General features: G+C 55.5%; 1 protein-coding gene across 7 annotated transcripts in view; it reads right to left on the bottom strand.

The window, feature by feature from the left end:
- Nucleotides 1-333: 333 nt before the first annotated feature.
- JADE2 (jade family PHD finger 2) overlaps nucleotides 334-18,992 on the bottom strand; it is a 63,168-nt gene continuing 44,509 nt past the window's right edge. For all 7 annotated transcript variants that reach the window (XM_080672825.1, XM_080672824.1, XM_080672823.1 and 4 more), the window contains 4 exons: nucleotides 17,679-18,143; nucleotides 9,555-9,672; nucleotides 6,865-6,993; nucleotides 334-4,901 (listed from right to left, as the gene is read on the bottom strand). In XM_080672825.1, the coding sequence (XP_080528951.1) occupies nucleotides 4,084-4,901; nucleotides 6,865-6,993; nucleotides 9,555-9,672; nucleotides 17,679-18,143 (1,530 nt within the window). In that variant the 3' untranslated portion in view covers nucleotides 334-4,083. The remainder of the gene's footprint in view (nucleotides 4,902-6,864; nucleotides 6,994-9,554; nucleotides 9,673-17,678; nucleotides 18,144-18,992) is intronic.

Below are 18,992 nucleotides of genomic sequence, written 5' to 3' on the forward strand. Positions count from 1 at the left end.
GTAAGAATCCAACAGTCCTGCCTGTGATGTAGGACTTCCCCTCTTACCAGAGGTGTGGCTTTGGGTATATCCCTCATCCGCTCTGAATCCTAGGGGGCGACAACAGTGAGGGGCAACAACAGTGAGGGGCAAAAGAAATTCAGCTCTTAGGCACAGCTGCTGGCCCACAGAGCGCTCACTATGACCATCACTGTTATGACTCCCGAGGGGGCAGCAGCAGGCCCCTTGGGACATCCAGGGAACACTGCTGTTTCACTGGGCCACTGTCGAGTCTGCGCACAGGACTCTCAGGCCCCTGCCCCACTCAATGCAATGAAGCCTCACACCAACCAGCACAGAAAACATTGCTTTATTAACTGCGTTTGCCAACACATGAGGAGTGCAAAGGGCTCCTTGAGACACAGGCCCTGGTGGTGGCCAGGTCTGGAAGCCCAGGAGTGAGCAGGACAGGATGGGACTGAAAGCTACGTAGCAGCGGCAACACATGTCATGCAGGGCGCGGTGGGCGCTGGCCACACCAGGGAGGCCATACATTCTATTGCTCATCAAGGGTAGCGAACACGGACAATGTACAAAAAGGAGAAATAGGTCTTTGCGTTAATGAAAAATACATTTTTCTCTACAAAGGAATCTTTTCTAATACAAGAAAATAAATATTGCAACATAAGCCAAAAATAATTTAAAATTGCTCTTTTCAATATATTTTCAATATTTCTCTTGTATATTAACAAATGGCACATCACTTTCTTTGAAACAAAGACAGAAGGTGTCTCCTCCTGTGACATTCATATCATCCCCCCACCCCGAGCCGACGTGGGGCACAGAGTGTTGTGCATCTGAGGGACAAGGTGGCAGGAAGTGCCCTAAAGAACAACCAAAAGTCCCAGACTCCAGCCCTGGCTCTTTGGCCAATGTGGCCAGCTGGGCCAGGGGCATGGGAAGTGGCCTCCCCAAGGGCCTTGCTATGGCATCCAGACCATTCTGCAGAGCTTTGCACATGGGCAGAGGTGGGCCACTTCCAGCAGTGAATGAGGAAAGGCCAAGTCCAGCTGCTGCCAATGTCTGTTAAGAGCCGGGCAGCTGATTCTCTAGGAACTGCCCTAGCAAGTCCCATAGTGTGCCCATCCACACTCAGGGACACGCAGGCACGTGGACACAGCCACAGTCCAACCCCCATGTGGAAACCTGGGTGGCGTCTCCAAGGAAACCGAGACCCTTACAAATGCTCACACACTGTCACCAAGTCAGTGCTCGTTTAATAAAATAAACCCTTCTACCTTTCTCCTCATTTGTTGTAAAATACATTTATGATCCATAAAAATACTTCCCTTGCACATTATCCTTTCTCACTGTGATGAGGGGGGAGGGGATGGTGGGCAGCTGGGACTGGGGAATGAGGATGACAGCCAGGATGAGTGACAGAGCAGCTTCTCCCTCCCTGAGGGCCAGTGGGTGTGGGCAGTGTGGTCAAGGGCAAGATCGGCCCCAGCCTCTGGCCTGGAAAGGCCTCTTCTCCTCTGCCTTCTCCCCACCTTAACCTCAGGGGTGGCAAAGCCTTCAACAGGATGGACAGAGGCTGGGAAAAGTGTGAAGGGGCTGTGGTTCATGGTGGAAAGTGGACACCGGCATCCTCATCCTCCTTACAGCAGGTGGACATCCTGAAGGTGGGCAGCTGCCTGATGAGGAAGGGTTAGGGCCTGGCCTGGGAGGGGCCCCACCAGCCAGCCTAACAAGACACCATGCCCCAGAGATAATCTGCTCAAACAAAGCAAGAGCCAGGAGAGAAGGTCAGAATCCAGAGGCCCCTGCAGAGTGCCAGCTGCCCTGCCTAGGCCAGATCCACTGTGCTCCCTCCCAGGCTCTCTCCTGCTTCCAGGGGCCCAGACTCTGCCTCAGGATGGATGAAGGGGTCAGGGGGCAAGTACTGAGTTTCCTGGACCTAAGCCATTCCTGGCACGCTAGTCCCCGCACCCCAGGGAAAGTTTGGTTGTTCTTTAAGCTCATCCCTTTGCTTCCTGCGAGGTCAGACTGAGCAATCCAGCACAGACAAGGCTGTGACGTGAAGCACGGGGAAGGAAGGAGGTCTGTTCAAAGGCAGTAAACAGAGAACGGGGCTGGGATGCTGCTGCTGACGCTGCACTGGCCACTGCTACCCAGGTGGCAGGCAGACTAAACTACGTGGTAGCTCATGCCATCCCAATGCCCAGAGTTCTTGAAGCCTGCTGAGTCCAGTCCAACTGGACACATGTGTCCAATCCCCTGAACTTCGTCATCACCTTTGTTTCCTGTTTTGCTAAAATTCACATAAAGCTGAGTGTCAATGACAACGCCACTGTCGTACCTTGGTAGTTGTGGAGTCGGGGGCGAGTGGTCAAGCTGCTCCCCATCCCACTGATTCGCGCCGTGGATTCATTCGCATGCGGGAACCTCACGGTCAAGACTGGCCGTGCTGGTTTCCCGCCAGTGTTCCTCCCCACTGTGAGGCTGTTTCTGAAAGCTCCCGGTGGGCCCAGTCCAGGATTTGAAACCCAACACCTGGTTCCGGTTTCCACAGTCGAGCAGCAGAACAGCATCCTCTTCCAAGAGCTCGGGCTGGTCTCCTTGGGTGTGTGCAATGAACATGTTTCTGTAAGTTGTTGCTAAAGAACTCCATTTAAAAAGTCCAAGTGACAAGTTGTTAGGTCCAGGCTGTGCTGTATTATGGTCAAAATATTCTTTGGCATCCATAGAATGATTCGACTGTCACTGGACTTTTGCAAGGTTCTTGTTGGAGAAGTTCTGGCTTTACCAGTGGCGGAAGTGACCCAGGAGTAATTCACAAATGAAAAAACACACGTTTTCACTGATTTCCTTTTTTGTTTGTTCCCTGAGCTATCACCCTGGGGCCACTCCACTAAAACTCTTCAGAGCAACTACCTGGACCTGGAGGGGAGGGGAAAAGAGGTAGGGGGTGGGGTGGGGAGGGAGGACACAGCTGGGAAAGGGGGTTAAGGCTCAGAGGGAGAGGAACCAGGAGCCTCCAGCAAGACTTAAAAACAGCCCCAGCAGCCAAGGCGGCCGCCTGGGCCCCGGGATCCCACTGCTAGTTGGAAGGAGTTTCCAGAAGGAAACCGAGGAAGCAGCTCATCTCTTAGCAGGACTGGGAAACCTGAAAAGGCAAACGGCCTGGTCAGCTGTCTGGGAGCGACCAGACTTCGGCCGAGACTGGCTCCTATGGAAGGAAGGAAGTTGGAGCCCGGAGCGATTCTCTGCAGCGGGCAAGTCTGAGCCCACGCCCCCGTCTGGGCACTGGCCCTCCCTGGCAGCCCTCCACTGGCACTGGTGGCTGGCTGCCTGGAAGTCCCCTGAGTAAGTGGCACAGCTCAGGAAGGATTCTGGAAACCCCTTCCCGGGGCTGCAGGGCTGGGCGCTGGCATGGGCCGAGCAGCAAGGGAGTGGAGGGTCGCGGGGTGGGTGGGCAGGCCCTCGGTGTGGGTTGACAGGAGCGGCTGTGGTTCCCCTGGAACCAGCGGGGCCCTCTGCGCCCCCTCAGTGCTTTCTCATATAAGCTCGTTGTGCTTGTGACAGTGAGTAGACTCTGGCTGGGTATCACTTACTACAGACTTCCTTGGGGATCAGTGGAGTGCAGCAGGACCCCCCAAATGGACTCCAGTGGAATTTGAGGGCAAGGTGGGCAGGCCGTGGGCTGGCCCATCTGCCATGAAATAATGCCCAAACGACATTCTGTGTCACCCAGCGGCAGCGGGCTGGCGTCCTGAGCGCTCCTTCACCTTGTCTGCATCTAGCCAGGAGCCCAGCGACGCCGCACGGACCGGGCGGGGCTGCTGCGGCCACAGGGGTGCTACACAGGACTTGGCCCGGTCCTTGTAGCCAGAACTCTGGGAGGAATCCTAATGTCCTAGGCCAGCACAGAGGAAAGACAACAGTGTAGAATTCGAAACTCTCTCTGTATTAAAAATAAAACCACAACAGAGTGGCAGCGTTGAGGGTCTGGGACACTCAGCAGATTGGAAATGGCAGTTGTGACTGGGCTGAGGCCTCGTGGGGGACTAGGGCAGGGCCTGAGACAGGGACAGGGGTCACTTAGGAGGCCAAAACCCCCATGCGGACCACCTCCTCAGCCCCTGCTTCCCGGGGACCCCGCTGTACCCCGCTGTCCTCAGCCTCCACATCTGAGTCGCTCATCTCCCTATCAGAGAAGAAACCATCAGTCTCAGGGTTAAAGTGTAAGCTGACCTTTGGCCTCTCGGCCATAGCAGAAGGAGGTCCTGTCCCAGCATCAGGCCTGGCACCCGATGATCTCCGGGTTCCCTTGCTCTCGCGGGACTGCCGCAGCCGGCCTGAGGGCTTGGGGCTCGCCATCGGGCCAGGCACTTGGACATTCGAGTCGGCAGCCATGGGGGCTGCCTCGTCAGGAGTGTCAGGGGCCAGCAGTGCGGGGCTCTTGGGAGCTGCTGGGATGGGACAGTCCCCAGCTGTAGGACTGGACGGCAGGTGAGAAGGTGTTCGCCGTGGTGGTTTCCTGGTAGGTGGTCTTTGACCTGGACCCCCCTTGCCGCCACCTGCATCCTGGCCCCAGGGCTTCTTGGGGGGTTTGTCCGGAGTCGTCCGTGAACCAGGCCCATCCTGTGGTGGTTTCTTCTTGGCAGGCAGGCGGGTGGCGCGGCCGCGGGCCTTCCTGGCAGGGTCGCCGGGTCGCAGTGAGGGGTCCCGCATGAAGCTTAGCAGCGTCTCCTCGTCTTGCAGCAGCTCCTCTGACAGGAGCCCGGGGGCAGGGTCCTCGCGGTGCCCATTATTTAGGGACCATTCGCTCATGGCCATGTTCTCCGCTGTGATCTGCACCGACTGTGCCAGCCAGCTGTTGAAGAAGGTGCCATCGATGGGGAATGAGGTGGACAGGCCTGGCAGAGGGGAGAGAAGAGGATGGTGAGATGCCAGCAGGTGTAAGTCCCACCCTCTCTGGAATCCCTTTCTGGCCCTCTCCAGCAAGCTCTGCAAGCTCCCTGTTCAAAAATTATTATTGAGAATTTTAAGGTAGCCACAGGAGAACACTAAAACAAGCAAGGGCCTTTGACCCTGCATACCCATGAGGTGCAGGGAGCGGAGGAATGGAGAAAAATGCCCTCAGGCCACCAGGGGGCACTGGATTTCTATGCACATTGTCTCCCAGAGCTTCTAAAACAAGAAAGTTGGATAAGGGTGTCAGGCATGAATAAGGAGGCAATGTATCAGGGTATAAGGCCCGTCTTGGATGTCAGTGCCTGCTCTAGCTATAGGCCATCCCTCCTTTACTGAGGTCTCGGGACAGCTAGTGAGACTAGCCCAGCCGTGGGCAAACTAGGCCTGCGGGCCGGATCTGGCCCGTTGGGCTGTTCTATCCAGCCTGTGGAGCCGAAAGAGCGTAGGGTTCTCTTGCTCTCCCCTCCGCTCCTTCACCAGCAGCAGTGTTAACATGGCAACGTTGGGAAACACGGCCGCAGTTCCTTCTTCTGAGTGGGCGGATTTATATCCGCCCATTCAGTAGAAGGAACAACCTCTCAGTATTCCAGAGGCACCTTGTAATGCCCGTGGACGCGTCCCCCGACATCACCCTGGGAATGCGTAGACACGTTATCGTGGTGATGTAGGGAGACACGCCCCTGGAGAGCACAGTATCAGAGCATTAGCTAAAAAGGAGACCAACAACACTGTTCCCACTGAAGTTGATGTTTTAAAGACCAAAACCTTTCAACCCAGTCTACATTGCCATCTACATCTACGTCCCGGGCATAATTTGGAAGTTTCACTAAAGTAAATGTTTAATTTACTGTTTACACATTTTGTCTTTTCTATTTGTTTTAGTTTTAAATTATTTTATTATATTTAAGTTTAATTTGAAAGGCTTTTGTACCTTTCCTTTGTTAGGCTATTTTATTTTGCCTTTGCCATCTTCAATATAAGGTATGTTATTGTGCTATGATTCCTCCATTTTTTGAAGTTTCAAATTATAATAATTAGTGTTTACATTCTTCTTGTTAAAATGTTTGAAATGAATAAAACTATTGAAATAAAAAAAAAAGACCGTACCCTTTTATGTAATGATGTTTACTTTGAATTTATATTAGTTCACACAAACACTCCATCCATGCTTTTGTTCCGGTCCTCGAGTCAAAAAGTTTGCCCACCCTGGACTAGCCTCCCATTAGACACCCAACTTGTCCGCTTCCTGAAACTGAGGGAAAAAACAGACGACCGGGGCTTCTGTGCTAGAAGTGAGGTCTAGAAGGGGACTCTACCTCCATCCCTGAGAAGTGCTCTAGGGGAAGCACATGACATCCTGGGAGACAAAGCCCACTGCTGGGGTCCCCTCAAGGGCAGGTTGGCTTACGGGGGTAGAAGTAAGGAGGTCTGTGACAGCGAGGATGGGTTGGACCAGTGCCTTTGGCCACTCCTTTGGGTCTCTCTGTCATGAAGGTTCACTGGTACTGAAGAGAGGGCCCATTTGAAAAGGTTCTGGCAGAGTGGGACAAGAATGGAGAATCCTGGGGCCCACACCTCCCAGCATGGCGGTGGGCTCCTACAAGGGGCCCAGGTGGCCTAGAGGTCCCTTCAGGGCTTCCAGGACCCTGGCCAGTGGAATGAGCAGTCAGTTCGTGAGCTCCTGGACACAGCCTCCAGGTCTACAAAAGGGGAATTTCTCGGGATGGCAGCCGGGCTCTGAACCCTAGTCTCTTTTATGACCAGGAGGTGTGAGTGCCTGGGCAAAGAAGGGCCTCCCACTCTGTGTAGGTGGATGCTGATGGACCCAGCTGGCCTTATATGGGGGCTGCAAGTGGAGTGATGGTGTGAGCCTTGCCAGTCTGCCAGGCCAGCATGGCCACTTACCCAGCTGCCCCAGGACTGAGTCGGGCCCTGCCTTCATTTTCTCTTTCTTCTCAGGGCTGCCCTTTGGGCCCTCACGGCTTTTCCTTTTCGAGTCGCTTTTCTTGCCCTTTGGTCTCCTCCCAGACCGCTCTGCATCAGGGAAAGAGAGAGCAGGTGGTTAACCCAGACTGCCTCAGCCAGAACCAAGACACTGCATGCCACCCCAGGAGTCCCTCCTCACCACCCTGGTGCCTCACCATCCAGGTCGCCTTGCCCTGCTCTGTACCCCAGGCTCAGAGCCTTGGGGGCTTGGATAACTGAGGCTCCTGTGAGTTCAGGGACAGGCGGTGTGGGAGAGTGTGGTAACTGCCCACTGCTGCTCTGGCGGGGTTTGGGGCGGGCACAGGGCCTTGAAGTGGGTGGAGGACCACCTTGCAGCATCTGGACTGCAGCCTGATCTGCATGGCCTACAGGTCCTGGGAGAGTCCTGGTGTGTGGAAGGCTGGCTGAGGTGAGTGGACAGGGCAGGGCCTTGAATGCTAGGCCAAGGAGCTGGACATGAAGGTGGACAGAACACTATCTGAGGAGTCAAGAGGTTTTGGTTAGTCCCCTTGAGCTGGTCTCCTGGTCTGCTTTTGAGGTCAGACAGGAGATGGGAGACCTGGCTGCACACCTGGCCTTCATACCCCTTCGGTCCATGACCATACAAGTCTAGGGAGCCATAGAAAACACCCGAGCAGGGAGGGACCTATGGAGGGGGAGGCCCAGTTGCCAGGAATATTCTCCCAGCTTCTCAGCTGCAGGACAGAAGGCTTCCTGAATAAGGATTTAAGAAAGTGTTGGGGGGTGTGGCCCCAGCTCTGGAATCTTCCCAGCTCGGCTGCCGATTCCCTGTGCACCTCATGCTGGGCCTCAGTCTCCACAACTATAACATGGGACCAGTGCCCATATACTTTGAAGGCAGGCTTCTGAGGCCCCACTGTCCTCAGCTAATCTGTGCTCCTTCCAAGGGTCACAAGACATTGCGTGGTCAACCTTGGCAACCCCTCAGCCTCACTGTGGACATCTTCCTTCTGCTCCAATCGCACTGGTGCCACCAGCTTCTTTCCAGTTTCTCTAACAATAAGCTCTGGTCTCTGGGTCTCCAAAAACGCCCTTTCCTTGTCCTGTTCTTCACCTGGTTCAGCTCCAGCCCAAATAAATACCCCCGCCACGGGAAGCCTTCTCAAGCCCCCCGGCCAGACAGGCCTTGGCAACGTGCCTGTAGCCCACGTCCCACACCAGGGGCCAAGCGCACAAAACCAAGGGCGTCAGCTTCGGGCAGAGGCAAACCAGTCTTCTGCCCTGAACAAGGGCTGCCTGTTGCAGCCACTCAGATCTGGGAGCTGCAAATGTTGCGACTCTTGAACGTGTTTCTGGAATCCCGTGCCTCGGGCACTGCAGGCCGTGCCACTCTGCTGCCTCGGCTGTGTCTCTCCTGCAGCTGGATGTGCTCACAGCGCGGTCCTCGGAAGCCTGAGGTTGCTGCAGAATCACTGCCGCCATGAAGCCTCCCTCACATCTCTCCCTGCACCAGCACCGCTGCCGTCCCCTGGCCACCACTTCCCTTTGTCTTTCCAGATGGTGAGCTCCACAAGGGCGGGACCTTGTCCGTTCAGCCCGCAGTGCCCAGCACAGGGCCTGGCCTCCGTCCACGCTCAGTTAGTGCCCACGGAACCAATCACAGCTGAGAGGGAGCCTGGGAACACTCTGGGAGCCAGGAAGCTGTCACAGTCTGGAGGGTGCACTGTGCGCTCTGAGCTCTGCATGGCTGTGACCCACCATCTTTACTTGGCACTCCCGGTTTTCTGGGCCAGAGTGGGTGGCAATCCCAAAGTGCAGATGAGGCAGCTTGGGAGAGGTGGGGTGGCCAGTCCTCAGTCATCGGCTCCGGTGGTGGCCTGGCAGCTCTCTTCCCTGTCCACTCCAGGCCCAGCCTGACCCAGAGGCTCCAAATCTCTCTCCATCCAGCTATTCCTGCTGCAGGTAATCCAACACGAGCGCACCATTTGGGGGTCAAGCATTGCCCTCCTTAACATGTGAAGACTCCAGGAAGAGCCCCGTGTCTGGCAATAGCCACACAACGAACAGATAAAAGCAATGCCAGAGCTTCTTTGGCCTTTGGTTTCCAGATCTGTTAAATGCATGTGATGCAGGAGAGTAAGAAGAAATAAGAGAATAGCTTCTGGCACAGGGCCTGAATCCTCGGAGGTCAGAGAAAAAGGACCTCTTCCATCACTGGGCAGCCGCTTTCTTCAGGTTCAACGCGCAGGCACCTGAGTCAGGGAAGCTCGCGGCTTTTGGCCCTTCCTGCCCCAGCGCCAGCATAGAGCCACTAGGACCTCTGGTCCACACCTGTTCACATGCAATTTACTACTGAACCACTGTGGCCCTGGCGCTACCTGGGTGTCCCTAGTGGATAAGAACACTCTCAGAGGGCAGGCCTGATACCCACACTCCCATCTCTGGCTCCTTGCCTAACAATACATACCTGGGACCCTGGGGAGGTCTCCTTCTTGGCTCAGTTACTGAATGACGGAGGGTAGGGGTGGGGGCCAGTGGCCCCGGGCCCCATGCACATGCCCCAAACCAGGCTCCATAGACACAATGGACCCAACCCCTTGAGTGTGTGCACACTGAGGTGGCTGGTGTTGGGCAGGGAAGGCGCCTACCTCGACACAGATCCTGTTCAATAAGTTTCATCTGCAGGTGGAATATCTGCTCCTGGAGTTTGCAGATGGCGTGTTTCGTTCTCTCGCGCCTTGTCACCATGTAGCACAGATTTCTAACCTGAGGAAACAACAAGGGACATTTTCCACCTTACTCAAGGGTGACGACCCCTGACCTTCCAGCCCTGGAGGCCACCACTGCCTAACCTGCCCAGGACATCTGGGAATCGATTCCCAGACCCTGAGTGTCCTTAGCCCTAAGCCACAATTCCCTGATACAAAACATGGGCCGAGCACAGCCTTGACCCTGTGGCCCTGGCTGAGCCAGTGAGCAAAGAGCATCTGGGTATCCCAGGCTGGTGACTCCGCCTTCCTGGCTGAGTCAGCCACGCTGCTGCCCAAGGCCCTTCTAACACAGCTGCTCTCCCCTACATTCACAGTGCACCAAGGCTCATCAGACCTCGTGAGTTCACCAAGTCCATCCCTCTGCCTCCTCCTGTCCAAGGTCTCTTTCCCACCAAAGAAACTCTTCAGCCATAGCAAAAGCCACCTCCTATCCTAAGACACGAAAGGCCATGGTGCATGGAGCGAGCGAACCCCAGCACAACAGCTTCGAGCAGACAGGCAGTCTCCAACCCACCTGGGTCTACTTGCTGCTCTGGGACCTGAGCCAGGCCCACGCCTGCACACACCAAGGCCCCTCGTCCACATGGCCATATGCATGTGCTCAGCCAGAGACAGAACTCCTCACAGGGCAGGGCGGGGCCCCTGACCTCTTAAGGCCAGCTAGGAAGAGCCTCTTGCACTGGTCTGGAAGCACCTGAAGGATGGGCCATTTTTGCTCTGTTCACGTGATGACTTTCTCCAGTGTGCCCATCCTCACCAGCTGCTCTCTGGGCCAAGACCAGGCCCCTCCCCGAAACACTTCCTCGTTCTGGTGTCATCTTCAGTTTAGGTCAGAACTTCCAGTGGCAGGGACTGGCCAGGGGCTGCTGAGCTGAAATTCTGGGTCCTACCAGGGTCTTTCCAGCTAAAACTAGTACTCTGTCTCCAGCTGGGTTCCATCTTCAAGGTCAGGCTGCATGTCCTCAAGCTGCCTGGGATGATCTCTGGGTTTTAGAGCCCCCGGCCTGTTGTCATGTGCACCATTCTCCTGGCCTGGGGGTGGCCGTGATCAGTCCTCGCTGTAGGCACGAGCATCCTCATCTCCATCCCGGGCCTAGTTGTGAAGGAGGTCCCAGAACGCCTGCTTCCGTCCTGGCCTTGCAGGAAGACTCTCAGTGGCACTCACACTGGTGAGTGCACCCAGGATAGACAAGGAGCACCAGGCTATCCTAGCGGCCAGCACCTCCCAAGAGGGCAGCAGGGGCCCAGCCTGAGCACTCTTGCTCTGGCACACTGGCCCTGTCTGACTTCCTCAGGACCTCCCGTCAACCCATCTCCTCCCACATGTCCCTGAGCACAGGCTGTGGCTCTGGAAACTCCCGTGGTGTTGGGTCCTGGGCGCAGCAGTGAGCAATGCCATCTGGGTCCCTTTCTTCTCAGGATTTGTAGCCCAGTTGGGCAGACAAATGCTGACCAAGTACTGACAGGACCAGGCGGCCTGAACCAGACTTGGAGGAGATGAGCTTCCTGGAGAAAGGGGCAGCTAGGCAGGGAGGGGGCTGATCACAGAGAGGGAGACAGGCTGGGGACAGGAATCCAGAGAAAGGCCAGCCAGGGGAGAGGCAGAGTGAGGCCTTGTGGCTAGAGAGGGAGGCTTTGAGGCCTCGCTGAGCCAGGCCAAGCAGAGCTGTGCAGAGATTTTGATGGTGGTGTGTAAGTGCTGGGGTCCTTAATGACCCAGCTCCTCCTCATCTGCCCCATCGCTGATCCGTCAGCATGCCCATCAGTCCTTCCCGGGGACGCGACTCTTTGCCTCAGTCCCCTCGCCGCTTAGTCACCCCCATCTTCTTCAGCTGGACCCCTCTGCCATCCCAGAGCAATCTTCTGAAAATGCAAATCCTCCCAACGGCGTCTGTATGGAACCTCAGATGTAATTAGTTAAGATGAGGTCATACTGGATATGAGTGAGCCCTAACGCCACTAAGTCCTGATGAAAGGCTATGTGATGACACGCACAGGGAGAATGCCACAGGACAACAAGGCAGAGACTGGAGTCACGGGTCCCAAAATCAAGGCAGCCAGCAGCTAGGAGAGAGGCACGGAACAGATCCCCCTCGGAGCCTGTGGAGGAATCAGCCTCGGCGACCTCTGGCCTCCAGTTTGTAGTACTCTGTTACAGTTGCCCCAGGAAACAAATATAGCTTCCTTCCTATCACAGTGAAAAAACACAGCCCAGAGCCGTTTCAGTCTGAGCCAGTCACCTCAGAGCCCTGTACCAACAAGCCTCCAGGCCTGCACCACCTCCCGTCATGTCACTTTCTGTCTGTGTCCAGCCCACTTCTGCCTTGGAGCCTTGGTGTACATTCTACTCTTCCCCCAAAGCTGGACCCATATCACCTCCAGAAGGCCTTCCCTGTCTATGGCATAAACGCAGTCCAACACTATCTCCTGGTATCCCAGTCTGTTTTCTTCCTGGCGGTCACATGGCCTAATGTGTGTGGGGTCAGTGGGGATGAAAAGAAGTGGATGGATTCATGGCCACTTTGGAGGCTTTAAAACAAACCAGTCAATACAACTAACTTCAAAACAGATCAGTCAAGGTCCAGCTTTTTGAAATTTTCTAAAACATTCCATTCTGGAGTTTTCTCACACTTAAACCTAACCTCTTAAGGTAAGAAGCCAGATGAGGTGAGGCTCAGAGTTATAGATTTCTCCCCAAAGTATACTTAAATACTTCCTATTAAAATCTACCTGTAGTTTTCTGTTTCTTGTCTTTCACCTGAAACTCTAGAGCAGTGGTCGGCAAACTGCGGCTCTGTTGACTAATGAGTTTGCCGACCACTGCTCTAGAGGAAGGATTCCTAAGGCACACCAAAGAATTATTGGCATCAATACCCCTACGGCAGCTGATTAAAAACACAGATGCCCAGGCCTGGGGGCCTGACATACTTTCTGGGGGTGGGGTCCTCAAATCTACATCTCATGTGCTACTGTGAAGTCAGAAGGACTGCCGTTGGCCAGGGGCCCCACGGCGAGCTGCACAGGCTATTGCGTAGATGGTTCATTACAGGACAGGAAGAGAACAGTAGAACTACTGGCATAATTTTTTATCCTATTAGAAATTTTGAATATGTTTGTTTTATAATAAGCAGTGATAGATATGAAAAGATATAAAAAATACAGGGTATTACAGATAAATGCTCAATTTCCCCCTGATCTGGGCACAGTACACAATCAATAATGTCTGGACCATAGAAAACAGGAACGCTTCCTTCTGAGAATCCCAACTATGCCAACATTCTTTGGTTGGTACCCTAACTCTAACCCCATTCCCACTTCACCCTGGAATCATCAACTACTTCTCTAATTTCTCCCAAGACACTCGGTACCACAGCCACTTGTGACGGAATGCTGTAGAATTCCTCTCCTGGGATGGCTCTGGGGGACAAAGCATTGAGGCCACCTTAGAAGCTCAGCCAGGCTGTCAGGCTCCTCACACTGTCCTTATTGTTTTTTCTGGTTATAAAGATAAAATACCCTCTTAAAAAATAATCAAGGAACAAAGTCCTCCAAAACTAGGGCAGAGATTGGTAATAAAGGCAGGTTTTACATTTTGATGAGATTGTTTTGATGTCAGCAAATTTTGCAGAGAGAACCTGGATGTGGGCTGAGGAGAAAGGAAGAGCAGAGAGGACACACAGCCAGTTATCCGAAACGAGAATGGACCAGGGCTGGAGGAATTCATGGAGATGGAGGCAGTGGGAGGAGCAGGCCTGGACCTGTGGGCATGCTGGGCACGAGATGCTGGAGCTCACGAGGCAGGTGTGGGCTGGAGTCCTTCCGATGGGGAGCAAAGCTGTGGAGCTGACGCGGCAGTGAGAGCCCAGGCCGTGTGGCGGATGCTCACTAGACCAAGGAGAACTCAGAGAGGGAGAGCAACCCGGGGTATTAAGGGGGATATGGTCAGAGCATCAACAAGAAAAGTCATTCAAGAACAAGGGCATGATTGACTGTGGCAACCACTGCTGAGAGGGCCAGGGGACAAGATGGAGAAGTGACTAGGGACCTTGGGAGACGGAGGAGGCTGTTGGCCCTGGTGGAAGGTTCTGCAATGTGGTGGTGGCAGCAGGAGCATGGCCAGAGTGGGAAGCAAGGAAGTAAGAGCAGTGAGGGATGATGGCAAAGGAGAGAAGGATATGATGGAGAAACCCACGACTAGAGGGAGATGGGAAGGGAGGATCTGCTTTCGAAATTGGGAGAAGGTAAAATAGATTCAAATGCTGGTGGAATCCTGGAGACAAAGAGGGGAAGAGAGACTTCTGTGCTGCAGGGTGGGGCTGGAAAGGGACGCTTGGGGATGGGAGGAGAGCTGGTGAAGGGGCACAGAGGATCTCCTGGCACGAAGCTGGAGGGTTCTGGTCTGAGGAACAGGAAGTGAGGTTGTCTGCGATCAGATGGGGGGCCCTGAGCGAGGTGGACAGGGGTAGAGATTGGTGGATTGGGGAGCCCAGAACGTTGCTTGCCCAGGCTGGGGGGCAGGCATCTTGGGGGACCCACCTTCTCACTGCTATGGGATCGATCCTGGTGGGCAGAGTGTGGCTCCTACTGGAGGAGGCTCTGGCAGGGGTGTGGCCTCCATACAGGGGCAAGAGTACGAGCTGATGCCAATGAAGAAAATAAGGGACAGTGAAGGGTAGAGGGCCTGGGAAGCAACTGAGCAGGGAGAACAGGAGGCTGTGGTTAAGGAGGGGAATGTGGGGATTTGGAGGTGGTGACAGGGTTTGAGTGGGACGGGGCACGAATGGGTTGGAAAGTCCCAGAGATGGGAGATGCAGGGATTGAGGAGCCAGAGTGCGGGAGGCCAAGGCTGCTTTGGTGGGCGGCCAAGCAGACCGCAGTCCAGGCACTGAGGACACAGTGAGTGGGGAGTGACCAGTGAAAAGGAAGCAGGTGCAGGGTCTTCCTCTCGGGGGAGAGCCATGGGAAATGAGGCCTGGGGAAGGGGTTCCTCACTATTATCCTCCACTGGGGTGTGTGTCTGAGAGCCGCCCCTGCCCGCTGAGCCCCACTCAGGCCAGGCCAGGCTCTCGAGTAAACCCCTGGTAACCAGATACAGGCCCACAGGCAGCAAAGCCCTGCACAGCCGGAACTGTCTGCATGGTTGCTAGGGGACACCGGCGCACTTGCTCGTTGTCGGTGCTGCAATGTTTTTGTCAGCCGTGAATAACTCTGGGAGGCCGCAGCGGCCACGCCTTCCAGAGCTGCCTACCAGGGCGGAGGCCTAAGGCTACAATGTTAGAAAAGCACATCTTCCATGGTGGCGGCAGCATGGCCCCAGCTCTTGCTTCTCTGAGCAAAATTCCTGCCTGGCCTTGGAGGCAAATCCATCAGGGAGAATGCCCTGTGATCCCAGGCACTGGGCCCGCCTTTCAGTTCTCCATGGAGCCCCCACCCTGCGAGCTGGCCACCCTTCTACAAGCCAGAGCAGCAAGGATAACCACCAATAACAGGAGGGCACTGTGCTAGGCTCTGTCCCCCGTCTTCACTGGGACCCCTAAGGTTAGGGCGATCCTTATCCCATTCTACAGACAAGGGAACTAAAACTCAGAGAAGTGGAAACGGAAACCCAGAAGGCCCAGAGCTGGGAAGTGCTGGACTGGATGCAAACCCTGGCAACCCAAGGTCTTGATCTCTTGGTGGGTCCAGCCCAAGCTGGTCTGTGACCAGTCACAGGCTGGATACGCTCGGCCGTCAGCACTGGGCCATGGGCAGAGGCTGGACCTGCTGGCCATGCCACCAGCATTCAAGGGTCTTTCCAGAAAGCCTCCCCTGTGGCACAGTTCTCGGCTTTATTCACCCACTTCAGTCACCCACTGCATGGCTGTGAAAGGCCCCGAGGCTGGACCTGGAGGGGGTCGACCTGGCGCATGGCTTGCACACCCTCACTTTGCTCCCAGCTGGAGACGCAGCATTTTGACAGGCCTCCTGAGCCCTAAGAAGTTGCACCGATTGAAGTCGGGCCTGCCTCCTTTCCCTGGAGGAAGTGGGGGCTCACTCTGAAGGACTCTGTTCCCTGACCAGAGGGATCTGGGTGGCAGCTCTTGTTGCCCCAGAGCTGGCATCCTAACCCTTGGCAAGGCTGACCCTCGGAGCACCTGTACCAGCTAACAAAAGGGGTGGGGGAGTTCGGGGACTGACAAGAGGATGCTTTTGCCCAGGACATGTACAGAAGAGAAAATGAGCCAACAACCCTCTTTCTGACAAACCCCGCCCCTATTCAGGTCTAAACCCAACTCTTGGAACACACACGGTCCTCTGAGGCTTCCTGTCACTTCACCTCTCTGAGCCCCAGGTTCCTCACCTGCTCATTGGGGCTGAGGGTACCCACCTTCTTCTAGGCTGATGATGAAATCAGCGAGCCTACCCGCTGGCCTCCACACACAGACCAGAGAGCTCAGATCTGATGGAACCGCAGGAGTGAAAGCAGGGTGTTTGCACTGGAGACCTGCGGGTGGCCTTGGACAACTCTCGCAGTAGCTCTGAAGCGTTTGTACCTGATGGCCCTGCCGCAAGAGACAGGAGGCGAGGCTGCCCAGGAAGTGGTGACTGCAATGTGGGTGGCCTTGCCCTCTGCCCTGCTGGAGCCAGGAACATTTGGTGCCACCCCCTGCACACCTCTCCCTTCTGACCTGGTGACAGACTGGTTGTCAGGCAGTAAGCTCCCTCCCTCCAAGGCCAACAGGGTCGTTTCCCTTTGACCGTGCGGAAGGGCAGATGAGTGGGCCGAAGGTGGAGAAGTCCAGTTTCAGAGCCTCCACCTCATGCCCGCTCCCGCCTCCCCCACAGCACACCACCTGTGGAGCTGCTCTACCCGTTTTATAGACTTGCCAATGGAGCCACTGTTTCAGGCCACACAAGGCCCTTTAGATGCTTGCACCCAGGGGTGTTTCCTGACATGACCTGGGGAAAGGTGGGCAAGTGTGTCTGCTGTGCAGGACACTGTGTCACCATCCCACATGGTCTGGAACCCTGAACTGAATGTCCCACACAGGGTGCCAGACCAGCACCTGGGATTCAGAGGACTGACCTAAGGACCAGAACATCCCGTTTCCTCTTTGGGCTACCCCCAACTCGGGGTGGCACTTTATTAGCTGGAGGTGGAAGGGAAGGGGTGCCAGAAAAGCCATGTTCAAGGACCCCTCACTTTCTCTCTGGGGCGAGTAGAAGGGATTAGAGGTTTTAGGGTCCTCCATGCTCTTTCTGCTCCCCAACCTCTATAGCTCAGCCCCAAACCACAGAGTCTGTACCCCTTTGTCATCTCACTCGGCCCCCAAAGCTACCACCCTGGACCAAGCCAAGAACACTAATCTCTCAGCTCACAGCTGGGGCGTTTTAGCCAACCTGCCCACTCCCTCCAGGCCCTTAGATTCCCCCTTGGGGTGAGTGTTTGGAAGTGGAAGTCACAGCAGGGCAGTCCCTGCTTAAAATCCTTCTGTAACTTCTAGACCACTTTTAGCCCACCCACCATCCTTTCACTCCACAGAGGTGAGCCCACCCTCACCCCTCTGCTCTGTCCGGCACCCCTGGGCGCCATGGTCACACCTGTCTTCCTTGCCCTGGCCTAGCACATACTTGTTGGGCTGCTTCACTCACTGGGCATTCCCAGTTCCTCCCCTGCCTCTGACTCTAAGCAGGAGCTTGTGTACTGCACCCGGGCAGGGCTCACAGGGGCCACAAATGGGGCCGGGAGCCAGGGGAGCTGGAAGCCTGGGTCCTTGCCCCATCCAGTATCTCCAGCCTCATGACCCTTCACCAGGCCTTCCAAAGGATTGGGACCAGAGGGACTCAGGCCCAAGAGCTGGATCCTTCCCTGTTCTACAAAGTCAGTAACCTCCTCCCTGTATGAGACCCGGAGGCCCTCAACCCCTGGGCCAGAGGTCACAGTGTGAGTCCTGGTGAGCCACAGCTGCTCCAGGGCAGTGAGCAGTGGCCTGCGGGCAGGTGGGCGGCAGGAGCACTCACCCTCTCCAAGTCCTGTCGCAGGTGTGTGAAGAGCTTCAGGCGGCGGTACAGGACGTCCTGCTCCTGCTGGGCCAGGTTGTCCACCTCGTCGGTCTTGGGGGTCAGCAGCGGTTGGTTGGCATTGGCTTTCCTCTTCAGCTTCCAGTACTGGTAGATGAAATCGACCAGCGCCTCGGCCAGGTCCAGGCGCTCAGCCACCTCGGCCGGCTCCACCAGCTCATAGAAGTCCTCCTCCAGCTGCTGCAGTCGCTGCTTGCGCAGAGTCACCTTCTCCAGGTCCTCGCCAGCCGGGCTGGGCTCCACCGGCTCTGATGTGGGCTCAACCCTCGGGCCCCCGTCACTGTGCTCCTGGCAGAATGACTTGAACTTGACCTCGTCGTTGTCTGCTAATATAGTCCGCATTTCTAGGCCATGGTCAAAGGCGCATGTGACGTGGAATGCCGTGATGCAGGAAGGCATGGAACACTGGAGGGACAGCAAGTGCAGTGTCAGACATGGGGGGAGCCCTAATGGGAGGTAAGAAGGATGTGGGCATCCCCCAGGGTTCCGAGAACGAAGAATGCGGTGAGACCCTAAATAAAATGGCATGGGCTCCTAACACCCTGTAGGGTATGGAGGGAGCTATGGCAGTTGGGAAGGGGGTGCTGGGAAGGAAACAGAGTTCAGCACCTTAGACATGGGGAAGACAACAAGCGGATGACTGGACAACCCCTCTGGTGGCAAGCTGCATGCCTGTGTGGGCAAAATGACTTTGGAATCAGAGGCATCGAAAGAGACTGGTGAGGGGTCACTGCCTTCTCTGCTCCCGCAATGTCAGGGGAGCTGTACCCCCTTTGTCCTCTGAGAAGAGGGATTGGACCTAGACCCTTTCCTTCTCTTGCCCAGGCAGCACCTGCCCCTCCCTCCCAGCCTTGGATGATCGTTGTGGGCAGCTGGTAACTGTCTCAGCAATAACCCATCCAACTACTAGTGGCCATTTCCGCTGCACTCACAAGCCATTCTGAAAGCCGTACAAATGGGCAGAGGAACAGCTACTGTTTGCAATGACAACTGTTCCAGGAGAGACGCGGGAGAGACAGGATATCCCTACCTCCCAGCCTACAGACCAGCAGCAGTGCTGGTCCTGGGCAGGACACAGGGAGCTACATCAGGCCTCAGTAGCAGTAGTATCACCTGGAACTTGCTAGAAATGCAAATTCTCAGCCCCACCCCAGCCATCTGTGGTTTAACAAGCCCTCGGGTGACAATGATCACACTAGGATTTGGAACCACTGCTGTCGATGGACTACTGCAGCCCTGCCCTGTGTGGCAAGA

Source organism: Plecotus auritus (assembly GCF_963455305.1).
Source record: "Plecotus auritus genome assembly, chromosome: 6".
Taxonomy (NCBI): domain Eukaryota; kingdom Metazoa; phylum Chordata; class Mammalia; order Chiroptera; family Vespertilionidae; genus Plecotus; species Plecotus auritus.